We start from the raw sequence: 19,829 nt of genomic DNA on the forward strand, positions 1-19,829 counted from the left end.
TATCTGCTGTAGGAGAGTGAATGTCCCTCACATACCACTTCCCGTTCCCAGACTGCAAGGTCAGTATGCTCCGTGCAAGTCCAGAGGCACTAGTGCTCCTGGGAGCTCTGCTGACGGGACTCCTGGATCCAGCCAGTAAGTATCGGGTTTCTCTAGCTGCGAGGTGTTACCCAGGGGGGTGTGAGAAGGAAGAAGTGCAGGCAAAGCAGCTTCCAGTAGCTGGAAGATGGAGTCAGATCTCTATCCAGGCCAGCTGGATGGGATACCCAGGACATCGCAAGTTTCGCCCCTTGAATCCCGTTGAGGAGCTTGGCGACGTGGCCAAGCCAGTCGGGTCCTGGAGAGGTCACTGGAAAGCTAGTGCTGAGAACACTCTCTGTGCCCACAGGCGGCCAGGACGCACCCTCACTGCCCTGGGAAGTGCAGCGCTTTGATGGTTGGTTCAACAATCTGAGGCACCACCAGCGTGGTGCTGCTGGTAAGTCCTGGGGCCCAGGTGGGTGGAGCGCAGGGGCGCAGCAGCCCCTGTGAGAAAAAGCAGTGCAGTGTTGGAAGCGGGACAAGCGCCACACTTATGCACTGCTGGGATCAGGAGACCCAGGGGAGATGGGATCCTATCAGTACAGGTGGAAGTTTGAGGGAGGCGAAAGGTAGAAAAAAGAAAGAGAGAAAGAGAGAAAGGAAGGAAGGAAGGAAGGAAGGAAGGAAGGAAGGAAGGAAGGAAGGAAGGAAGGAAGGAAGGAAGGAAAGAAAGAAAAGAAAGAAAAGAAAAGAAAGAAAGAAAGAAAGAAAGAAAGAAAGAAAGAAAGAAAGAAAGAAAGAAAGAAAGAAAGAAAGAAAGAAAGAAAGAAGAAATGGTTGGAGTAGAAGGGGGTCTGATGTTTTGACAGAGCCTGGTTCCCTGCGTTTTGCAGGGTCTAGGCTGCAGCGTCTAGTACCAGCTAATTACGCTGACGGGGTGTATCAGGCTCTGGAGGAGCCGCTGTTGCCCAACCCGCGCAGGCTAAGCAACTCAGCAACACAGGGCAGAGCCGGCCTGGCGTCGCTCCGCAACCGCACAGTGCTGGGGGTATTCTTTGGTAAGTGCAAACAACAACAAAAACCCGCTGGGGTTAACCAGGAACTCTGCCTGGGGAGAAGGTCCCCAGTACAAGTCGGAAGGAGACCCGAGATTCCTACTTTGTCTCCCACCTTACCCTACCCGCAGCATTTGAGTCTGCCTTCATCTTGGAAGATTTGGGGGTGACAATACAGGGATACTTGTTTCCCTGATCCTTCTTTTAATCCTACCCTAAACACATTAGCACCACTGGACCCCATTATAGCTCTAAGAACTGAGTCCTTCACTACCGCTTTCCTCCCCAGGTGATGATAACTACTTTGCCACTTAGAGGGTGGGGACTGACTTGGGAAATCACTTATATTAATCATATCATTTGGTTCACGCAAAAACATTGGGAAAGGATACTGTATTTTCAGTTGACATATTAGAAAATTGAGACTCCCTAGGGCTAAGCTTCAAAACTGACGGCAGAGCTTGCTTTCCGACTTGTGACTTAGTTCTTTTAGCTCCTGAGAACACTTGGAGGACTCCCTGGTCGTGGGTAGGGCGGGAGAGTACAGTTTAACTCACTTGTTTGGCCCCACGCTCCCAGGTTACCACGTGCTGTCAGACCTGGTGAGTGTGGAAATGCCCGGCTGTCCCGCTGAATTCCTCAATATCCACATCCCGCCGGGAGACCCCGTGTTCGACCCAGACCAGCGGGGGAACGTGGTGCTACCCTTCCAGAGGAGCCGCTGGGACCCGGAGACCGGGCGTAGCCCCAGCAATCCCCGGGACCTGGTGAGGCCAGCCAGGCTGCCAGCTGAAGGGCTGGATCTAGGGCAGGGGAAGGCTCCCATTCCATTCCGTCACCCTCACGTCTTTCCTTGCCCATCTCTGCTCCCTGACCCCTGCTCGCCCGCCCCGTGCCCCCGCAGACCAACCAGGTGACCGGCTGGCTGGACGGCAGCGCCATCTATGGCTCCTCTCACTCCTGGAGCGATGCTCTGAGGAGCTTCTCTGGAGGACAGCTGGCGTCGGGGCCCGACCCCGCCTTCCCTCGGGACTCGCAGGACCCGCTGCTCATGTGGACCGCGCCCGACCCCGCTACGGGGCAGCGGGGACATCAGGGACTGTATGGTGAGGTTGCGGGGGCCGAGCAAGGGTGCTAGGTGGAGCTGTCAGGGCGCCCGCGGTTGGTGGGAGCCAGGCCGGGGTTTGTGAGTTTCGGCTCCCTGAGGTCACTTAGCGTCTTGTCTCCTGGTGTGCACCCCCATGTCTATGCAGCCTTCGGAGCCCAGCGAGGAAACCGGGAGCCCTTCCTGCAGGCGTTGGGCCTGCTCTGGTTCCGCTACCACAATTTGTGCGCGCAGAGGCTGGCCCAGGAGCACCCACACTGGGGGGACGAGGAGCTGTTCCAGCACGCACGCAAGAAGGTCATCGCCACCTACCAGGTCAGCACAACCGCTCATTCTGCTGCCCACCCACGTGAAAGTCCACTGGAGATTCTGCTTCCTGGCACAGTTTTTCATCCTGCGACCACCCTCACCCAGAAATGCTGCTTTCCTGGAGGCTCCTCTTCCTAGGGAGCTAATGTCTAGTGAAAGCCCCTATCAATGATAAGGCGGCCCAGTGCTACTTACAGGAGAGATTTTGCTTGTGATTATTTGTACCGACTCCCCCACCCCCATTTCTCGTTCCTTGTGGGGCACAGGCCAGGTACTTCTCCTGTTTGCCTTGCCTCTCCAGGGACTGCCCCTGCTGAGTCTTCAGCTCTGCACCTGTCTTCCTTGGGCTCAGCTCTCTGGTGGCCCCACCAGATCCAAAATGCACCTCTCCTCTCTCCTCTCTCCTCTCTCAGAACATCGCTCTGTATGAGTGGCTGCCCAGTTTCCTGCAGCAAACGCCCCCGGAGTATGCAGGTGAAGGAATTGGGGGAATACCTGGGCTGAAGAATGGTGGGGAAAAGAAAATAGGTACAGGTATGTGATTGGAGGATGAGGGGTAAGGATCCTATCTCCTTTGTGACCGGTTTCCTTCAGGATACCGTCCTTTCACGGACCCCAGCATCTCCCCGGAGTTCGTTGTGGCCTCTGAACAGTTCTTCTCCACCATGGTGCCCCCTGGTGTCTACATGAGGTGAGGGAGCATTGGCATTGGGAGCAGCACAATTCCCTGGGAAGAGGTGCTAAATGAGCAGCCTTCTGGGCCTGGGGCCTTTCACACACCTCCACTTTTCACTAAGGAAGAGAAGCAGAATTTGGGAGCCTGACATATGACCCTGTGGTGGGAGGTTTGGTCTTAGGGAAATCTCCCCAGCTTTCCTAATGACAGAATTTAGGCTGCTGAGTGTAGGATTTGTCCAACAGTTGGGTCACCCTCCTTCCTCCCGGCCCTGGGCAGACAGAGCTCATTCTGTCTTCAGTAAAGATATATTGCCAAATCCTTGCTATGCTCAATGAAGTTAATGGGACATCCTTCAATACTGGCCAACCCCCACTGAGTCCACTCACCTGATTCAACCTCATCTTAGCTTCTGACCTGAATTTCCTTAACTTGCTCTTGATTCCCCATTTCAGAAATTCCAGTTGTCATTTCCGAAAGGTCGTAAACAATGGTTTTGGCAGTTCTCCAGCTCTCAGGGTCTGCAACAGCTATTGGACTCGTGAGGTCAGCTTGGGGTTAGGGAGGGTATGGTGGGTGGTAGACATTCTTCACACATTTAGAAAAAACAATTTCAGTTTTTGAGTGTTGCTGCTTCAGGTTGGTGGAAGATGAAGGGCAGAGAAAAATTATTTTGGGGCAATTGCTCAAGAGAATCTGGGAGTACTGAGCACAGTGGCATATATACCTGTAATCCCAGCTACTGGAGGCTGAGGCAGGAGGATCACCTTGAGTCCAGGAGTTCAAGGCCATCCTGGGCAACATATTAAGACCCTATCTCAAAGAGGGAGGAAGGGAGAGAGGGGGAGAGAGAGAGACAGACAGACAGACACTCTGACTGCAACTGACCAAGGGTCTTTAGAGTGCTGCAGTGTACAGGGTGAAGGCTTTGGGAGGGGCTCTGTAGCCTATCTTGAGTGTATTATTTACTTCCAGAATCCCAATCTGAACAGCGTCCAGGAGGTGAATCAGCTGCTGCTAGGAATGGCGTCCCAGATTTCAGAACTGGAGGACAGGATAGTAATTGAAGACCTAAGGGGTAAGCTCAGATCCAGAAGGGATGGGGGCTAGAGGCCAGGGAGACTGGGGATCAACAGGTAGATCTATAGTAGCCATAGGGCAGAAACATAGATACACATGCAGACTTCAAATAGTCATTAGAAGAAAATAAACGTTGAGCATTTTTCTTAGTTTTGGGTTGCTTTTATTTTAAGTTAACTATATCTGAGTATGGGGGCAGGGATGGTACCACAATCTTTTGGTGTTTAGTTAGGTCTCTAACGGTTTTAATCCAGCCCTGTCTTGAAGTTAGGGAGGCATAGGGCAGGGAATTTTCCACTTCGTGTCTAGAACCATCTTGAGTCTTAGAGGAAGGCTTTTACCAGAGAAACTGCCTTGATCACACATGGTGACATTGGCCCCACATCAAGTCAAGATTAGTATTATATTGACTTCATATAGGAGACTGCTGGAGCCTGGGGTTGGGGAGAGGGTTCAACAGCCAGATGTAGGCTGCAGGGGAAAGAAGGACTGGGAGAACTGAGTGTGTGGTCTTATCTCTCCTCAGATTATTGGCCTGGCCCTGGCAAATTCTCCCGCACAGATTATGTGGCCAGCAGCATCCAACGTGGCCGAGACATGGGGCTACCCAGCTATACTCAGGCCCTGTTGGCCTTGGGATTGGAGGCCCCAAAGAATTGGAGTGGCCTCAATCCCTATGTAGACCCTAAGGTCAGGAGTAGTAATAATAATAATAGCAACTAAAGCTTTCCTGTGGCAATACTGTTCCAAATTCTTTACATAAGCTATTCATTTAATCCACATAAGAATATTTTAATGTTGATACTATCAATGTTCCCATTATAATGGTGAGTTCTAGAGGCATGATTTAAATTCAGCCATTTGACTCCAGAATATGGTCCTTGCTACTACCCTGTACCACTGGGGAAGAATGGCCCCTCCGTGGGGTACTATTGTCCTTTTTCTTCAGGGTCCTACCTCATTAGGTTGGTGGCCATGAAACTGCTAATTATAGTGGCCAGGAGTCTGAGTAATAATGGTATGGTCCTCAAGTTCCTGACAAGGGTCTTACCATGGCTAGGGACACATTGGTCCTCCCACCAGACTGTGACCACCTGATGGGGGCTGCCTAGGAACAGGAACCTCTTTCCAGGCCAGAGTAGCAGGCAGCTTCTGGGGTTCCGTGTCTGAGGGATGGGGCAAGAGTGGTTACCCTTTCCAATGTAGCACACACACACATACATACACACACGTTATTTCCAGGTGTTGCAGGCCACAGCTGCCCTATACAACCAGGACCTGTCTCGGCTAGAGCTACTCCTGGGTGGGCTCCTAGAGAGTTATGGGGACCCTGGACCTCTGTTCAGTAACATCGTTCTCAGCCAGTTCGTGCGGCTACGGGATGGCGACCGCTATTGGTTTGAGAACACTAGGAATGGGTAAGGCCTGCCCGGGGCCCACCTCCTACTCCATGTTGGCCTGGCCTTAGAATGTCCCCATAGGACCTTGATTCCCAGTTGGCCTACCACACCATTCCCATTCCCTTCGGGTTTCTTTTCTCATCTGGGTCCTTGAGCCTGGGTTGCTGGAGGCCTGCATTCCCTTCCCAGCCAACTCCTTCTTTCCCCAACTCAGGTTGTTCACCAAGGAAGAGATTGCAGACATCAGAAACACCACTCTGAGGGATGTGCTGGTAGCCGTCACCAACGTGGACCCCAGTGTCCTACAGCCCAATGTCTTTGTCTGGCATAATGGTCAGTGGCCCTGGAGAACACAAGTGAAAGTAGCCAGAGAAGGATCCAGATGGTGGGGGAGAATCACTGGGTGCAGTCCAGGGTTGGACTGAGAGGTCTATATTAGGCTGGACCCCACAGAGTAGACAGGACTGCTAGGAGGACTGCACCCTGCAGTCAAGCTATATGGATGCAGAGAAATGGGATGTGGAAGGGATCTTTCAGAGGGAAACAAGTTTTAAAGAAGTGGGCTTGGGGAGGGTGGAGGACACCTGGGTCCTTTCCAAGAGGAGAAGGAGGCCTGCCCAAGGAGGATGACCCTTGGACTTTGAGGTCTTCATGCTCTCTTCCCCAGGCTCACCTTGCCCGCAGCCCCAGCAGCTCACAACCAAGGGCCTGCCCCGCTGTGTACCCCTTACCGTGCTTGACTACTTTAAGGGCAGTGGTCCTGGTTATGGTCTCATCATTGTGGCTCTCTGCTGCTTTCCATTAGGTGAGCTTTTTGCCCCCTCCCTATTTCTCTTCATCTGGCCCCCCTCTTCCCCACAGACTGGCCCATCCCCTCATTACCTGTTGGCCTACGGGGCTAGCTCCTGGGCACAGTTTGAGGCCACGCTCAAGGGCTCTTGGGAAAGTAGGGGCAGCAGCCTCTTTACCCACTGAAGCTGTGGTTGAAGGGTTCTCCTCCCCATTGACCCCTTCTGATTCCTGTCAGTGAGTTTGGTTATCTCTGGGATGGTGGCTCATTTGCGGAACCAAGAGCGCAAGAAACTACAAAAGAAAGGCAAAGGGAGTGTGGAGATGGAAGCAGTCAAAGATGGAGTGACAGGTGAGATGAGGCTGAGGGAAATAAAGGAAGATGGGAGAATGGGAGGCCCGAGACAAAGTTACAAAGTTACAAGTTACAAAGTGGGGCAAAAACCAGGCTTTAGGGTATCTGCTTAGATCTGTAGAGCAGTATAGGCCTAAGGATGTCTGCTTAATTACTGCCAAATCATCCCTTCTCTAGCAATGGAGTGGCCAGGCCCCAAGGAGAAGAGCTGTCCCATCACCATCCAGCTGCTTCCAGACAGGTTCCTACAGGTTCTTGACAGACATCTCACTGTGCTCCGCACCATCCAGCTGCAGCCCTTGCAGCAGGTCAACCTCATCCTGTCCAGCAACCGTGGGTGCCGCACTCTGCTGCTCAAGATCCCCAAGGAGTATGACCTGGTACAGCTTGTCCTGCCTCCCTGACCTGGGCTGCTTTTACACATCTCTCCTCTCATAAGCAAGTCCTCTCAGGCCACCTCATCCTCAACTACAGAGATCACCTGTAAAGGGCTATGCTGGGAACAGGGACTCCTTTCAGAGGCCCCAGACTCAACTTGACCCCTTAGGCCATTCACTTGGTTCAGCCCAGATAGACCGGGAAGAGCTTTTCTCTCTTTCCTTCAACCCGGTGTCCTTCAAGGAGAGGCTGGACAGGAAGCTTGAACTCCCAAGTGTGGCAGGGTCTTTCTTTCACCCAGGTGCTGCTATTTACCAGTGAAGAGGAGCGGAGTGTCTTTGTGCAGCAACTGCAGGGCCACTGTATGTTCTGGGCTCTGGACCTCCACGTGGCTGAGATGGGAGAGAGTGAGCTGTTCAGGAAGGCTGTGACCAAGCAGCAGCGTGGGCGTATCCTGGAGATCTTCTTCAGACAACTTTTTGCTCAGGTGCCATGCCTTGTGCCTTTGGAGATGGGCCCAGACTAGGGGATGGGGCCAACCTAGGCTGGATAGGACCCCACTTGAGTAGACTAGTTTCCACTCTTTGGGCTGGAGACAGACATCCTTGTTTGGATCTCAGCTGAGCTGCTTACAAGCTACATGATCATAGACAAGTTACATTATTTTAGGTCTGTATCTCCACTTCTTCACCTTTGAGACAGTGATTAAAATTGTATCCATCCCACTCTGGTGGTATTGTAAGGATCCAGTGAAATAGTTTACATGGCATGCTCTCAGAGGTTGGCCCCTGGACCAGCAGCATCAACCTCACCTGGGAACTTGTTAGAAATGAAAATTCTCAGGCCCCTCTCCAAAGAAACTGAAGGAAGCACTCTGGGGGTGGGACCCAGCAGTCTGTGTTTTAATAAGCTCTCCTGATCCTGGGCTAGCTCAAGTTTGGAAAACACTGTTCTATATGTAGTGCTTAGCTGATGTGCTTGGTAAGTTATAGGCGTTTAAAAAAATGGAAGTTACATGTAACTTTAAAACTCTTTGCACATGGGCAGAGACAAAATCATAAGTACATGGTAGCCCTATCTGAACTGGCATGAAAGCATAGCCCCAGTCTCTTCCTGCCTGTTCACCCTGTCTGTGATTAACATCTGTCCCCAGCATAGGCTCTTTCAGTTTCCATTTCCCAACTTTGCCACTCACCCCTGCTCTCCACTTTCCTTCTGTCGTCATCACCCCCATCATATGGTGCTTGATTCCAGGGAGAAGTGGGCAGGATGCTAGAGATTCAGTCCTCACCCCCACCATAGGGGAGCAGAGGCTCAAGTCAATATATCTAAGCATCTAGGCTCAGCCTTTCTGAAATGAACCCTGGGGAAATGTGAACAGTCACTGAACTGCTTCCAGCCCAGGCCTTATGCCCTTCTCTCCCTTCCTCTGCTATTGCCCAAGTGCAGGTGCTGGACATCAACCAGGCAGATGCAGGGACCCTGCCTCTGGACTCATCCCAGAAGGTGCGGCAGGCTCTGACCTGTGAGCTGAGCAGGGCTGAGTTTGCCGAGTCGCTGGGCCTCAAGCCCCAGGACATGTTTGTGGAGTCCATGTTCTCTCTGGCTGACAAGGATGGTAATGGCTACCTGTCCTTTCGGGAGTTCCTGGACATCCTGGTGGTCTTCATGAAAGGTAGGAGGCCAGGGACAGCAGGCCATCTGAGTTATCGAAGGTCTCTACCTGGGGAGGTGGTCTGCATCTCCCTATCTCCCCCAGGTTCCCCGGAAGATAAGTCCCGCCTGATGTTCACCATGTATGATCTGGATGGGAATGGCTTCCTCTCCAAGGATGAATTCTTCACCATGATGCGGTACGAGGTGGGCCCTTCTAATCCTGAGACGTCCTGGACATTTTAAACAGAAAAACAGGTCAGGTCAGAGGAGGGCAGGAGAGGCAGCTAGTTGGCCATCTATGTTGACAGGTGACCTGGACACTGCATGCTAGATTCTTAGAACACCTAGCTTCAAAGGTTTACCTGCCTCAAGCAGGGTCTATACCTGCACTGTCAATAGCAGCCAGGAAAGTCTCCCTACTTTTAAAAGACATGCAAATAAACAAGCCAAAAAAAAAAAAAAACAACTAATACCAATATGAACAACAACAGAAGCCTATTTAATCCCTTTAGATGCCTTTGGGTCTCTGTAAACTCTTTTACTACATACCCCAAACTGCTTTACACAACGAAATAATGCATGGATGACCTTGGTCACTCTTCTAATATCAATCACCACAATAGGAAAAGAAACATGGAAAGTTCCTCTATATTCGAACCCTTCTTTCTTTCTGTTTCTTAAGCCATTTCTGGTTTTGGTGTGTTGATAAAGACCAGCTTTGAGTATCATCGACTTCTCATTTCTGAAGATAATACCTTGCCATAGGGTGAGACACATCTCTCTGTGTTCCTTGTTGAATAGGCTTCCTCCACACAGAGATTGACACATAGCAAGCATTCCACACATGGTTAACTAAATAAGACAAAGTGAAATGAGCAAATGAATAAATAGTATAAATACAGCAGCCTAGATTCTTGTAATAATTCTCGTTTTGTTTTTGCAGGGGGGTGGTTTCTGGGGATTGAACACAGGGGCACTCGACCACTAAGCCACATTGTCAGTCCTAGTTTGTATTTTATTTTCTTTAGAGACAGGGTCTCACTGAGTTGTTAGTGCCTCGCCATTACTGAGGCTGGCTTTGAACTCACAATCCTCTTGCCTCAGCTTCTCGAGCCGCTGGGATTACAGGCATGTGCCACTGTGCCTGGCAGATCTTGTAACAATTCTATTCTCTTTCACTCTTTTCTTTCTTTAAGCATGCCCCTTACCTGCCAAATTCCAGATACCCCAACTAGATGTAGGCTTCTCAAAGCTAATTTCAGTCTGTACCTCCCTTGTGTGTCATTGCCAGCCCAGCCCTCGGTGCTTCACACAGCTCCTAGGAATGCAGGAGAAGGCCCTGATCACCGAGGGCTGAGTTCCCACTTTCCTGCCCTGTAACTCAGTATGGTTCTTGCTGAGCCTCAGTGAGATGATGCTTTTTAATGTGATGGCAGTTCTTGCCATGTGGCCCAGGTCTTTTTCTGGTGGATTTGCACATTCTCGCCTGGTTGGTTTTTGTCCCAAAGCACAACCTAAGGAAAGAGTTTGGCCACTGTAGCTACCACTTGGGTGCTGTCAGATTAGGTGTGGAGACACACCTGCCTGTGCCCTAGAGTATTGCCCTAGGAAGCAGTAGCCATCACAGCTATATCTCCCCACCCTACTGTCTGGTGCCTTCACTGGAATGTCAAAGTGGGAGCCCAGGGGTAGCTATGGGAAGTGGCAGAAAGCCCATCATGAGACAGGGCTGTGGCACACAATGGATATGTCCATGCACCAAGTGGATATTCATTCCCAGTGGTAGATGCCCTCTGGTTCAAAGGCTGCTTTTTCTTACTAGTCAAGGTCACTTTCAATTCTGTTCTGTATTTTGAACACCCTAACCACATTAGTGTCAACTTCAGGCCAGATGAGCATCTTCTCAGGGCCATTTCCCAGGTCACTTGTAGTACACCTTAGGTAATCTTGAGCTGCCTCACCCTGCACCTGTCCAAGTCTGACCTCATTGGACTGACCTCTGTCTCTGGTCCTCCACAGGTCCTTCATTGAGATCTCCAACAACTGCCTGTCCAAGGCACAGCTGGCTGAGGTGGTGGAGTCCATGTTTCGAGAGTCTGGCTTCCAGGACAAGGAAGAGTTAACATGGGAAGACTTTCACTTCCTGCTTCGGGACCATGACAATGAGCTTCGCTTCACACAGCTCTGTGTCAAAGGTGGAGGTGGAGGTATGTGAGTGTGTAAGGAATTGTTGGATTTGGGAAATGGCAGTCTTCAAAATAAAACTCATGGTGGACAGTGCCTAGGTCTTATTCTTCTGAGTCCTTGGTGCCTTCTGAGCCAGGCACATGTATTCAGGGCATCATATATGGATATACAAGTTGTATTATTGCATGAAGATGCTTACTGAGGTCAAGGGGCAACTGAAATCTGGCAACATACTGCTAAAGCCACAGGCATTGACCTGGGGTGTATCTGGCCAGTGAAGAAAGCACTATTTTTTTTTTTTTACACAAAGGACATGCAGGATTGCATCCGCCCAGAGGCTCCCTCTTTTTCTGATAGCACAAAGTTGCCACATTGTCTTCCCAATGTACTTCGGGTGCTTTATGTGGAAAGAGAGCAGAGCAGGGTCAGATATGACTAAGTCACCAGTAAGTGCCTTGGTAGCCTTTGCAGAGGGATGGGAGGAGAGGTCAGTCTTCTACCCTCCATCACCCCACTGCCCTCATGGGAAACCCAGTCCAGCCTCTGTTCTCCTTTCCAGGTGTTGGAGATGTCTTTAAACAAAACATCAACTGTCGAGTCTCATTCATCACTCGGAATCCTAGGAAATGGTAAACAGGAATAAGGAACAGGGAGGTCTCCTTAACGAGGTCTCCTGCAGAGAATGAAGGAAGTAGGGCTGGCCAATCAATCCCCAGGGTCAGATATTTGCCCTCTGAAAGTAGTTCTTATCACCATGGTCAGTTTCAGCCCAAATTACAGCTGCCTGCCACACCCCATACTGCTCAGGACTTTGTCTCTCTTCCTGCCACTCCAGGCTGGAGTCATCCTACAGAACAGATGAGAAGACTATAGTCATTCTCCCCTCGCTCCCTGGTTTGCCTCTGCCCCAAGCTTTGAACCGACAGTTTCTTCTCCTGGGTATTAAGACACAGGCTCCATTTTCTTTTTTCAGCTCCTGCTCCCAGGAACCGGGACTCCCTGCTTCAGAAGCTCCAGAGTTGGGAGGCTCTGGGATAAAGAAGAGGTTTGGCAAAAAGTGAGTGTTTTCCGGATCTCTGGGGCCAAAGAGACATGAAGAGAAGTCTCAGGGACTCTGGGTCCTGCCCACACCTCCTTGACTAAAAGGGATCATTCTGAGGCTCATTCCACTTGTCCCACTAGATGACTGGGGCTAGAGTGTCAACCTCTATACCCGTTCTTCAGGCAAGGGCCCTGGCTCAGAAGCAACACCAAGATGGTAGTAAGGGGTCACCTGACTCCTGACTCCTTGGGCATGGTGGTGGGCCTGTACAGGGAGCAGGACAGGGGAAGGACAGAAGAAAGAGGAGAAGGAATAAGAGGCAGAGTTATGGAGAAACGGAAGAGGGGATGGATAGAGCAAGTGAAGATGGAAGTAGAGTTGGGGGAGTGGGAGGCTGCCTTTCTTCCTTTGTCCATCCTGACCTTGGTTCTCATAGACACTGAGGGAAGGCCAGGGTACTCCTCTCTCACCAGCACCCTGCCTCCCACCGGTACAGGGTGATGGGGTCCTCTCCCCGGCTGTACACAGAGGCACTACAGGAGAAGATGCCACGAGGCCTCCTGGCCCAGAAGCTGCAGCAGTTCAAGCGCTTTGTGGAGAACTATCGGCGCCATATTGTGTGCATCGCAGTCTTCTCAGCCATCTGTGTGGGCCTGTTTGCAGAGCGTGCCTACTGTAAGAGCTTCAGGCTGTGGGCAGTGGGCAGGGAGCAGGCCCTGTCCCTCAGGGAGGAATGGAAAGCCCTCTGGTTGCTCTTCCTGGTCCTCAGTGCCTGGATGGAAGAGGCCAGGTGTTCTGACTCAGGCTCATGACCATGCATCTTGGGCCATGCTGATCTACCCATCTCTGGCCCCAGACTATGCCTTTGCCTCACCACCCACGGACATTGAAGAGACCACCTATGTGGGCATCATCCTGTCACGAGGAACAGCAGCCAGCATCTCCTTCATGTACTCCTACATCCTGCTAACTATGTGTCGCAACCTAATCACCTTCCTGCGAGAGACCTTCCTCAATCGATACATCCCCTTTGATGCTGCTGTGGACTTCCATCGTTGGATTGCCATGGGTGCTGTTATCCTGGCCAGTATGTGGCTCCTGGCCTTCTCCCCTTTGCTTCAGCCCCATAGGTCTAGTTTTGGGGGAAACAGTGAGAAGGCTGGAGCTCTTTATACCTCCCTGTCTCCTCTGGTGCTGTCTCTCCCACTCTGGACTAGAGGTAGAGTCAGCCCTGGCTGGCATCTCTCTCTGATATTGTCTTTTTCAGTTTTGCACAGTGCTGGCCACGCGGTCAATATCTACATCTTCTCAATCAGCCCTCTCAGCCTGATGGCCTGTGTATTCCCCAACGTCTTTGTGAATGATGGGTCAGTTCTGGGGAAGGTGCTCTCTGGGTCTCCTGGGTGGGCTGGAAGGTGTAATAGAAAAGAGATAGCCAAAGACCCTCAGCTTCTCACTGAGTGAAGGTGCAAAGTTATCCCACTGAGTGAAACTGAAAGGTGATCTCCTTGCCTTAAGGAAGCTATGATTGGCCAGGAAAGATGTTTAGAAGATGATTGGATACTCTTTGTGCATGTACTTGACACACAGCTTGCCATTTCCGCTTACTGTCTATTCATTGGGCAAACATTTATGGACCATGTCCTGGGTATCCAGCCAGGTGCCAAAGATTAGGGTTGTTAAGATACATGGAATCATTCTACACATACTTACTGAGAATTTACTGTGGGCCTGGTATAGCTGTAAACCTAGGGATAGAGTGGTGAACAAAACATAAATCTAGGGGCTGGGGTTGTGGCTCAGTGGTAGAGCGCTTGCCTGGCATGTGTGAGGCCCTGGGTTCGATCCTTACCACCACATATAAATAAAGAAATAAAGTAAAAAATCCACTGTCAACTAAAAAAATTTTTTAAAAACCCATAAATCTCTGTCTTTATGGATACAAAATAATGAACCCAGCACTCAAGGAAGCAAGAGTCAACTGCAGTAAGAGAACTTAGGATAACATGGGAGGAAAATTTGCTGAGCGTGCAAAGGGTAGAACTGGGGGAGGCTGGGTGCCATGTTCCTTGGAAGAATCGCTTGAGGTATACTAATTGTCATCTAGGTGGAGGCCTAGTAACCTCAGCAGTCAGGGACAGCAGGAACAGTTAGACTGTGTATGACAGCGGTGGAGCCCCTCCTGCCTCAGTGTATCTCAGAGGCTCAATGTGTCTTTGCCCCACAGGTCTAAGCTTCCTCAGAAGTACTACTGGTGGTTCTTTGAGACAGTTCCAGGTAGATACTGGGGCTCTATATGGGATCTGGGGATTCTGTCTGAGGGCTTCTACTTTTGCCTCCATTTCCTTAAATACACATGGGTCTTTACTGGCCACTGGTTCATTTTCTAGCCTGCTGCACAAGCCTCAGCTCTAGCCTCTCCAGGCAGGCCATTCTAAGGATGAGAGAGGAAGGAGGGCAGAATGGGGAATATTCTGTGTCTATTTTCAGCCCAGTCTGAACCTGTCTGCAGCAGTCTGGCTACAGCAAAATAACCAGGGGCGGGGGTGGGGGGAGGACGAGCAACTTGTGAAGACTGATACAGCAGGAGTGGGAGAGTGGGAGCCGTTTATTGTAAGACAGTAGGGGTATATATACATAACTGAATACACAGCTTAACCCAATTGACATAATCTAGACACAGCAGTCACTCATCAAGGAATCTCCATCATCTTAATGGCTCACTGCATTACTTCACAAACCACTCCTCCTAGCAAAGTGCCAGGCGCCATCTTGACTTGTTTACGGACCCTAACACCTGTCTTCTTGCTCTCAGGTATGACAGGAGTCCTCCTGCTCCTGATCCTGGCCATCATGTATGTCTTCGCTGCTCACCACTTCCGCCACCGCAGCTTCCAGGGCTTCTGGCTGACCCACCATCTTTATGTCCTGCTTTATGCCCTGGTGAGGGACTTCTCTGGGCAGCAACAGGCATGGAGGAGAGTACTCAGGATGGGAGTGGCAGTAAAGGACGGAGCTGGGAGATTAGATCCAAGATCTCAGACTGAGACCCTGAGATCTTAAACCCAGACTCAAGTATTTGCAGCCCCACCTACCCTGGTGCCTGGGAGGGAAGTAACCAGGCAAGAGGCAGGGTGCAGGGTGGGGACCTGACTAGGCTTGAGGTATACTAACTGGCCCTGTCTGCAGCTCATCATCCATGGCAGCTACGCTCTGATCCAGCTGCCCAGTTTCCACATCTACTTCCTGGTCCCAGCAATTATCTATGGGGGAGACAAGCTGGTGAGCCTGAGCCGGAAGAAGGTGGAGATCAGTGTGGTGAAGGTGGAACTGCTGCCTTCAGGTACCAGCCCGGCTTGACTCCAGCTGCTCAACACAGGAGAAGCACACTAGTCTTTCTGATCCCCATCACCGCTTCTGATACCCTCTTTGGGATTCCCGAAGCTTTCCTAATAGAAATGCAGCCTCAGAAGGGGCTGTGCTTATCTCCAGAAGAGACTTGCAGACAATGAGAAGTGACTATGTGAAAAGATGCCTGAAAGAGAAGCAGAGGGGTTTGAGAATGAGAATAACCCCCACATGTGTGGCCTGGGTACAGAAGTACAGGGCAGGGAACCATATGTCCTCTTAGAACAGCACCTTCAGAGACAGTCAAATGGCCCTGATTGCCAGCCTGTTATTGAGGGTCAGGGTTAGCCTAAGTGAGGATTCATATTACCGTGGAGGGTGGTGGATGATGATATTAGGTGTCCCGGGGTGTCTAACCTTCAGGACTCATACTGCAAGAAAATTAATCTCATTTCAATCAAGATTATTTTAGGACCAAGTCTGGAAGTGGTGCCTTTGATATGCTTCAGTATTTGCTAGCTTCCTTTTTCAATAAAGATTTTTCAGACCTGAGACTCAGTTGTAGCCAGGCAACAAATAGTACCCAGCTAAGATTTGGTAATAAAACACGTGGTTTTCTACTCAGCACCTTACCTTAGTGATAAAGTTTCTTGTCAAGATAAATTGGATTGAAGAATAAGTCAATTTAAAGAAAAACATTAGATAAATGATACGTAGCAGGCACGCAGACAGGACTCATCACAGTGGTTACCCTCAAATGGAGGAGGTATGATAAACACCGAGATGGTCCTTGGAGAGCCTAAGGTCCCTCCACTCCACCAGCTAGAATTCAGGGCCTGGGCCTTTGCAGGGTGATGAGAGGAAGAGAGGGGCTGGAACAAGGGAGCAGAGAAGCCCAACTCTTATGTTACTCAGAAAACAGAAAAGGGAACCTTCCTACTCTCAGACACAAGAACCCATTTGCCCAGATCATGTGACCATGTAACACTCCTTGGGCCTAGGAGCATGTAGAGAACAGATACCTGTCAGTCCTCAGGTACTAGGAGCAGGCCTTATCATCTATGCCTTTTCTTGCCCATGACCTCCAGGAGTGACCCATTTGCAGTTTGAGCGGCCCCAGGATTTTGAGTACAAGTCAGGGCAGTGGGTGCGGATTGCTTGCCTGGCTCTGGGGACCAATGAATACCACCCGTTCACGCTGACCTCTGCGCCCCATGAGGACACACTCAGCCTGCACATTCGGGCTGTGGGGCCCTGGACTACTCGCCTCAGGGAGATCTACTCACCTCTGACAAGCCAAGGCTGTGCCAGATACCCAAAGGTACCCGTCACTGGGAACCCCACTTTGGGGCCTTTGCCATCAGTGGAAGGTGCTTGCCTTCCCTGTCCTGAGAATAGGTACTCTAGTCACTTGAAGGTTGGGTTGGGAGGGGGATGGGGTGTCCCAGAAGACACTAGGGTGCTCTGTTCCAATCCTCCTTCTGCTTCCCTCCACCGTCTGTTTCTGGCTTCAGAGCTGGAGAGTGGCTCAGCTCATCTCATCTTCCTCTTCTCTTGACAGCTGTACCTGGATGGACCATTTGGAGAGGGCCACCAGGAGTGGCATAAATTTGAGGTGTCAGTACTAGTAGGAGGGGGCATTGGGGTCACCCCCTTTGCCTCCATCCTCAAAGACCTGATCTTTAAATCAGCCTTGGGCAACCAAATGCTCTGTAAAAAGGTGAGCGTCCCTCCCCCGTTCTTCAAATGGGGAACAGGCATCCTGATTGTGTTCCAGAGTCTCAGCAGAAGAGCATGAGGGAAAGGCCCTGGCTTTTAGGTGCAAGTCTAAAAGCATTCATACCCAGTTTTCCAGCTGCCAACTGAGGGAAGGTAGGGGGATAGCCAGAAGGATCTGTCCCCAGCAGATCCTCAGAAGCCTGGCTGGGATCAGAGCTTTCTTGTATGTGGGCAGTCTGAGGCTTCCCAGCCTCTCAGGTGAAGGTCCCAGGGATGCAGGGATCCTGAGCTGAGGTCCTGAGTTCCAGCTTGTGCCCCCAGATCTACTTCATCTGGGTGACACGGACCCAGCGGCAGTTCGAGTGGCTGGCTGACATCATCAGGGAGGTAGAGGAGAATGACTGCCAGGACCTGGTGTCTGTGCACATCTACATCACCCAGCTGGCTGAGAAGTTTGATCTCAGGACCACCATGTTGGTAAGGTCAGGGCCAGCCAGGAAGGCCAGGTGAGACACCATTTGGGCAAAGAGTTGACCCTGGTGTGCCTGGCTGTGACCTTCCTCCATCCCTCCCTCCCCAGTACATCTGTGAGCGACACTTCCAGAAGGTGCTGAACCGGAGTCTGTTCACGGGCCTGCGCTCTGTCACCCACTTTGGCCGCCCCCCCTTTGAGCCCTTCTTCAACTCCCTGCAAGAGGTCCACCCACAGGTTGGTCTGACCCCTCCTTCCCTGGGACTCTGGTTGTCTTGGCCCTGAAGCACCCTGCAGCTCTATCCTGAATAGAGAATTCCACTGGACCCCAGGATGGGGTAAAGTGTTAGAGGAGGACTTCCCCCACAGCTCAAGCCTCCTCCTCAGGGCCTGGGGTAGAACTCAGGTCATTCTGGCTAAGCTGGAGAAGTTTCTTCCTCAAAGAGTGAGCGTCACAAGGCTCCAGGCCTCTCCTTCTCTTTCTAATTGCCTAACAGGTGCGCAAGATTGGGGTGTTTAGCTGTGGCCCTCCTGGCATGACCAAGAATGTAGAGAAGGCCTGTCAGCTGGTCAACAGGCAGGACCGAGCCCACTTCATGCACCACTATGAGAACTTCTAAGCCCACCTCCCTGGTTCCTGCTTCCAGTATCCTGCTGTCCCTCTCTGGACCTCAGTTTCCCAATCCTGCTGGCAACTTCTCTCACAGAATCCACTCCAGGCCTTACTCAGAGAGCTAGAAGAACCCACCCCTCAACGCCCCATCTGTCCTCTGTTCTGAGAAGTTAGAGAAGCCTCCCACCCACACCTCCAGCTCAAGCCATGGCAGCATGTGAAAGCAAAGTTGGAAGGGGACAGCCTCTGCTTGTGACAACTATGGAGGTGAAAAGAAACAAAATCATTTACCTCTGATAGATCCCATTTCTCTATTGCTTTGGTATTTTCTTGGCCAAACCATTTTGAGGGAAGAGAAGGTGGGTGTACCTCTGAGTGAGAATTTTCCCAGAGCTCAACTCAGAAGCTGTGATGCTTGAGAGCTTGAACAGCCCAACTGCCTCAGCTCAGCGTAGGCCTTTCCCCTCCAGCTCCAAAGTGCAACCCCTCCCCCACGTTTCTCACTCCTAGAGGGTCAGGAGCCTTTAGAACACCAGGGAACAAAGATGCTTCATCAGCCCTGATGTTTGCAATGTCAGTGATGCTGGTTGCCCTGACCCCTTGGCAGGCCCCTTTGAGCTATGGGAGTGATTCCTGGGCTCTGGGACTAAGGGAGTCCAGCCTCTCTACCACATATCTAAGACTTCCTATCATTTCCCAATTCCAGAAGAGTTAGGTGACCAGATAACTCTAATTATAATGTGATTTCTGTCACTTTGTTTGGGTCATGCTGAATGTACTCTTTTAAGACTGTTCTCTTTCATTCACCATGATGCCTTTGTGATTCATTCATGCTGCTGTATCAGTAGTTTGATCCTTTTTATTGTTGGGTAGTATTCCATTAGAGAGATGTACCACAGTTTGTTTATCCATTCTTCTGATGATAAACCCTGAATTGTTTCTGTATTTGGGTGATGATAAATAAAGCTGCTATGAATCTTCTTATACTTATCTTTTGCTGAAAATGATGCACTCATTTCTCTTGGGATATATCTAGGAGTGGAATTGGTGAGTCATGGAGTTCTCTAGACAGTATTATTTGAAATCAGGCCATCGCCACAAACCTACCAGGTTCTTTTCCTCATTGAATTTATTCAGAGGCCAGATGTCTCTGGTTCCTATCCCTCTATATTAAAAGTATCTCTCTAACAAAGCTGATCATGACCCAAGAGACCTAGGGTTTTATCGCCAATTTTATCTGTAAATGTTTCAGATGGAAAAATCTCTTAATTTCCCTTTTTCTTCATTTATTCAAATGTCTGGAAGGGTATTGGGGAGTCAGATAGCAATAGTCCCAAACAATTATATTGATGAGAAAAAGTATAGGAATATATTAATTACAATGTATGATGATTACTAGTCTATCAATTTATGAACAGCATCATGCCTCCCAGCCTCCAGCCTTCCTACCCCTCACCAAGTATACACCAGAAACTTTATTCCCAGATCTTACCTATCAGTGTCCTCCCATGCCTTTCTAAAAACTGTTCAAAATATTTATCTGTCCCATCCTAATTCACTTGTCCTTACCAGACTGGAGAATGGTGCTAACATGGCTGTCATGTTAATATAATCCATAATCTAT

General features: G+C 50.4%; 1 protein-coding gene across 1 annotated transcript; it reads left to right on the forward strand.

Annotated features, from left to right (window-relative positions):
* Positions 1-65: 65 nt before the first annotated feature.
* Positions 66-18,318, forward strand: DUOX2 (dual oxidase 2; the record flags this gene model as incomplete). Its single annotated transcript, XM_081293602.1, has 33 exons — positions 66-135; positions 389-478; positions 915-1,079; positions 1,656-1,843; positions 1,981-2,182; positions 2,330-2,496; positions 2,904-2,964; positions 3,085-3,181; positions 3,622-3,712; positions 4,142-4,244; positions 4,773-4,936; positions 5,489-5,664; positions 5,861-5,979; positions 6,314-6,451; positions 6,674-6,787; positions 6,968-7,170; positions 7,470-7,655; positions 8,618-8,843; positions 8,928-9,021; positions 10,844-11,031; positions 11,571-11,640; positions 11,985-12,068; positions 12,550-12,728; positions 12,910-13,140; positions 13,321-13,420; positions 14,281-14,330; positions 14,869-14,996; positions 15,243-15,396; positions 16,490-16,722; positions 16,963-17,121; positions 17,442-17,597; positions 17,701-17,829; positions 18,090-18,318. The coding sequence occupies 33 exons, from the start codon at positions 66-68 to the stop codon at positions 18,210-18,212; spliced, it is 4,638 nt and encodes a 1,545-aa protein (XP_081149728.1). The 3' UTR covers positions 18,213-18,318.
* Between the last annotated feature and the right edge of the window lie 1,511 nt (positions 18,319-19,829).

Source organism: Spermophilus citellus (genome assembly GCF_964194105.1).
Source record: "Spermophilus citellus genome assembly, chromosome: 4".
NCBI classification, from domain to species: domain Eukaryota; kingdom Metazoa; phylum Chordata; class Mammalia; order Rodentia; family Sciuridae; genus Spermophilus; species Spermophilus citellus.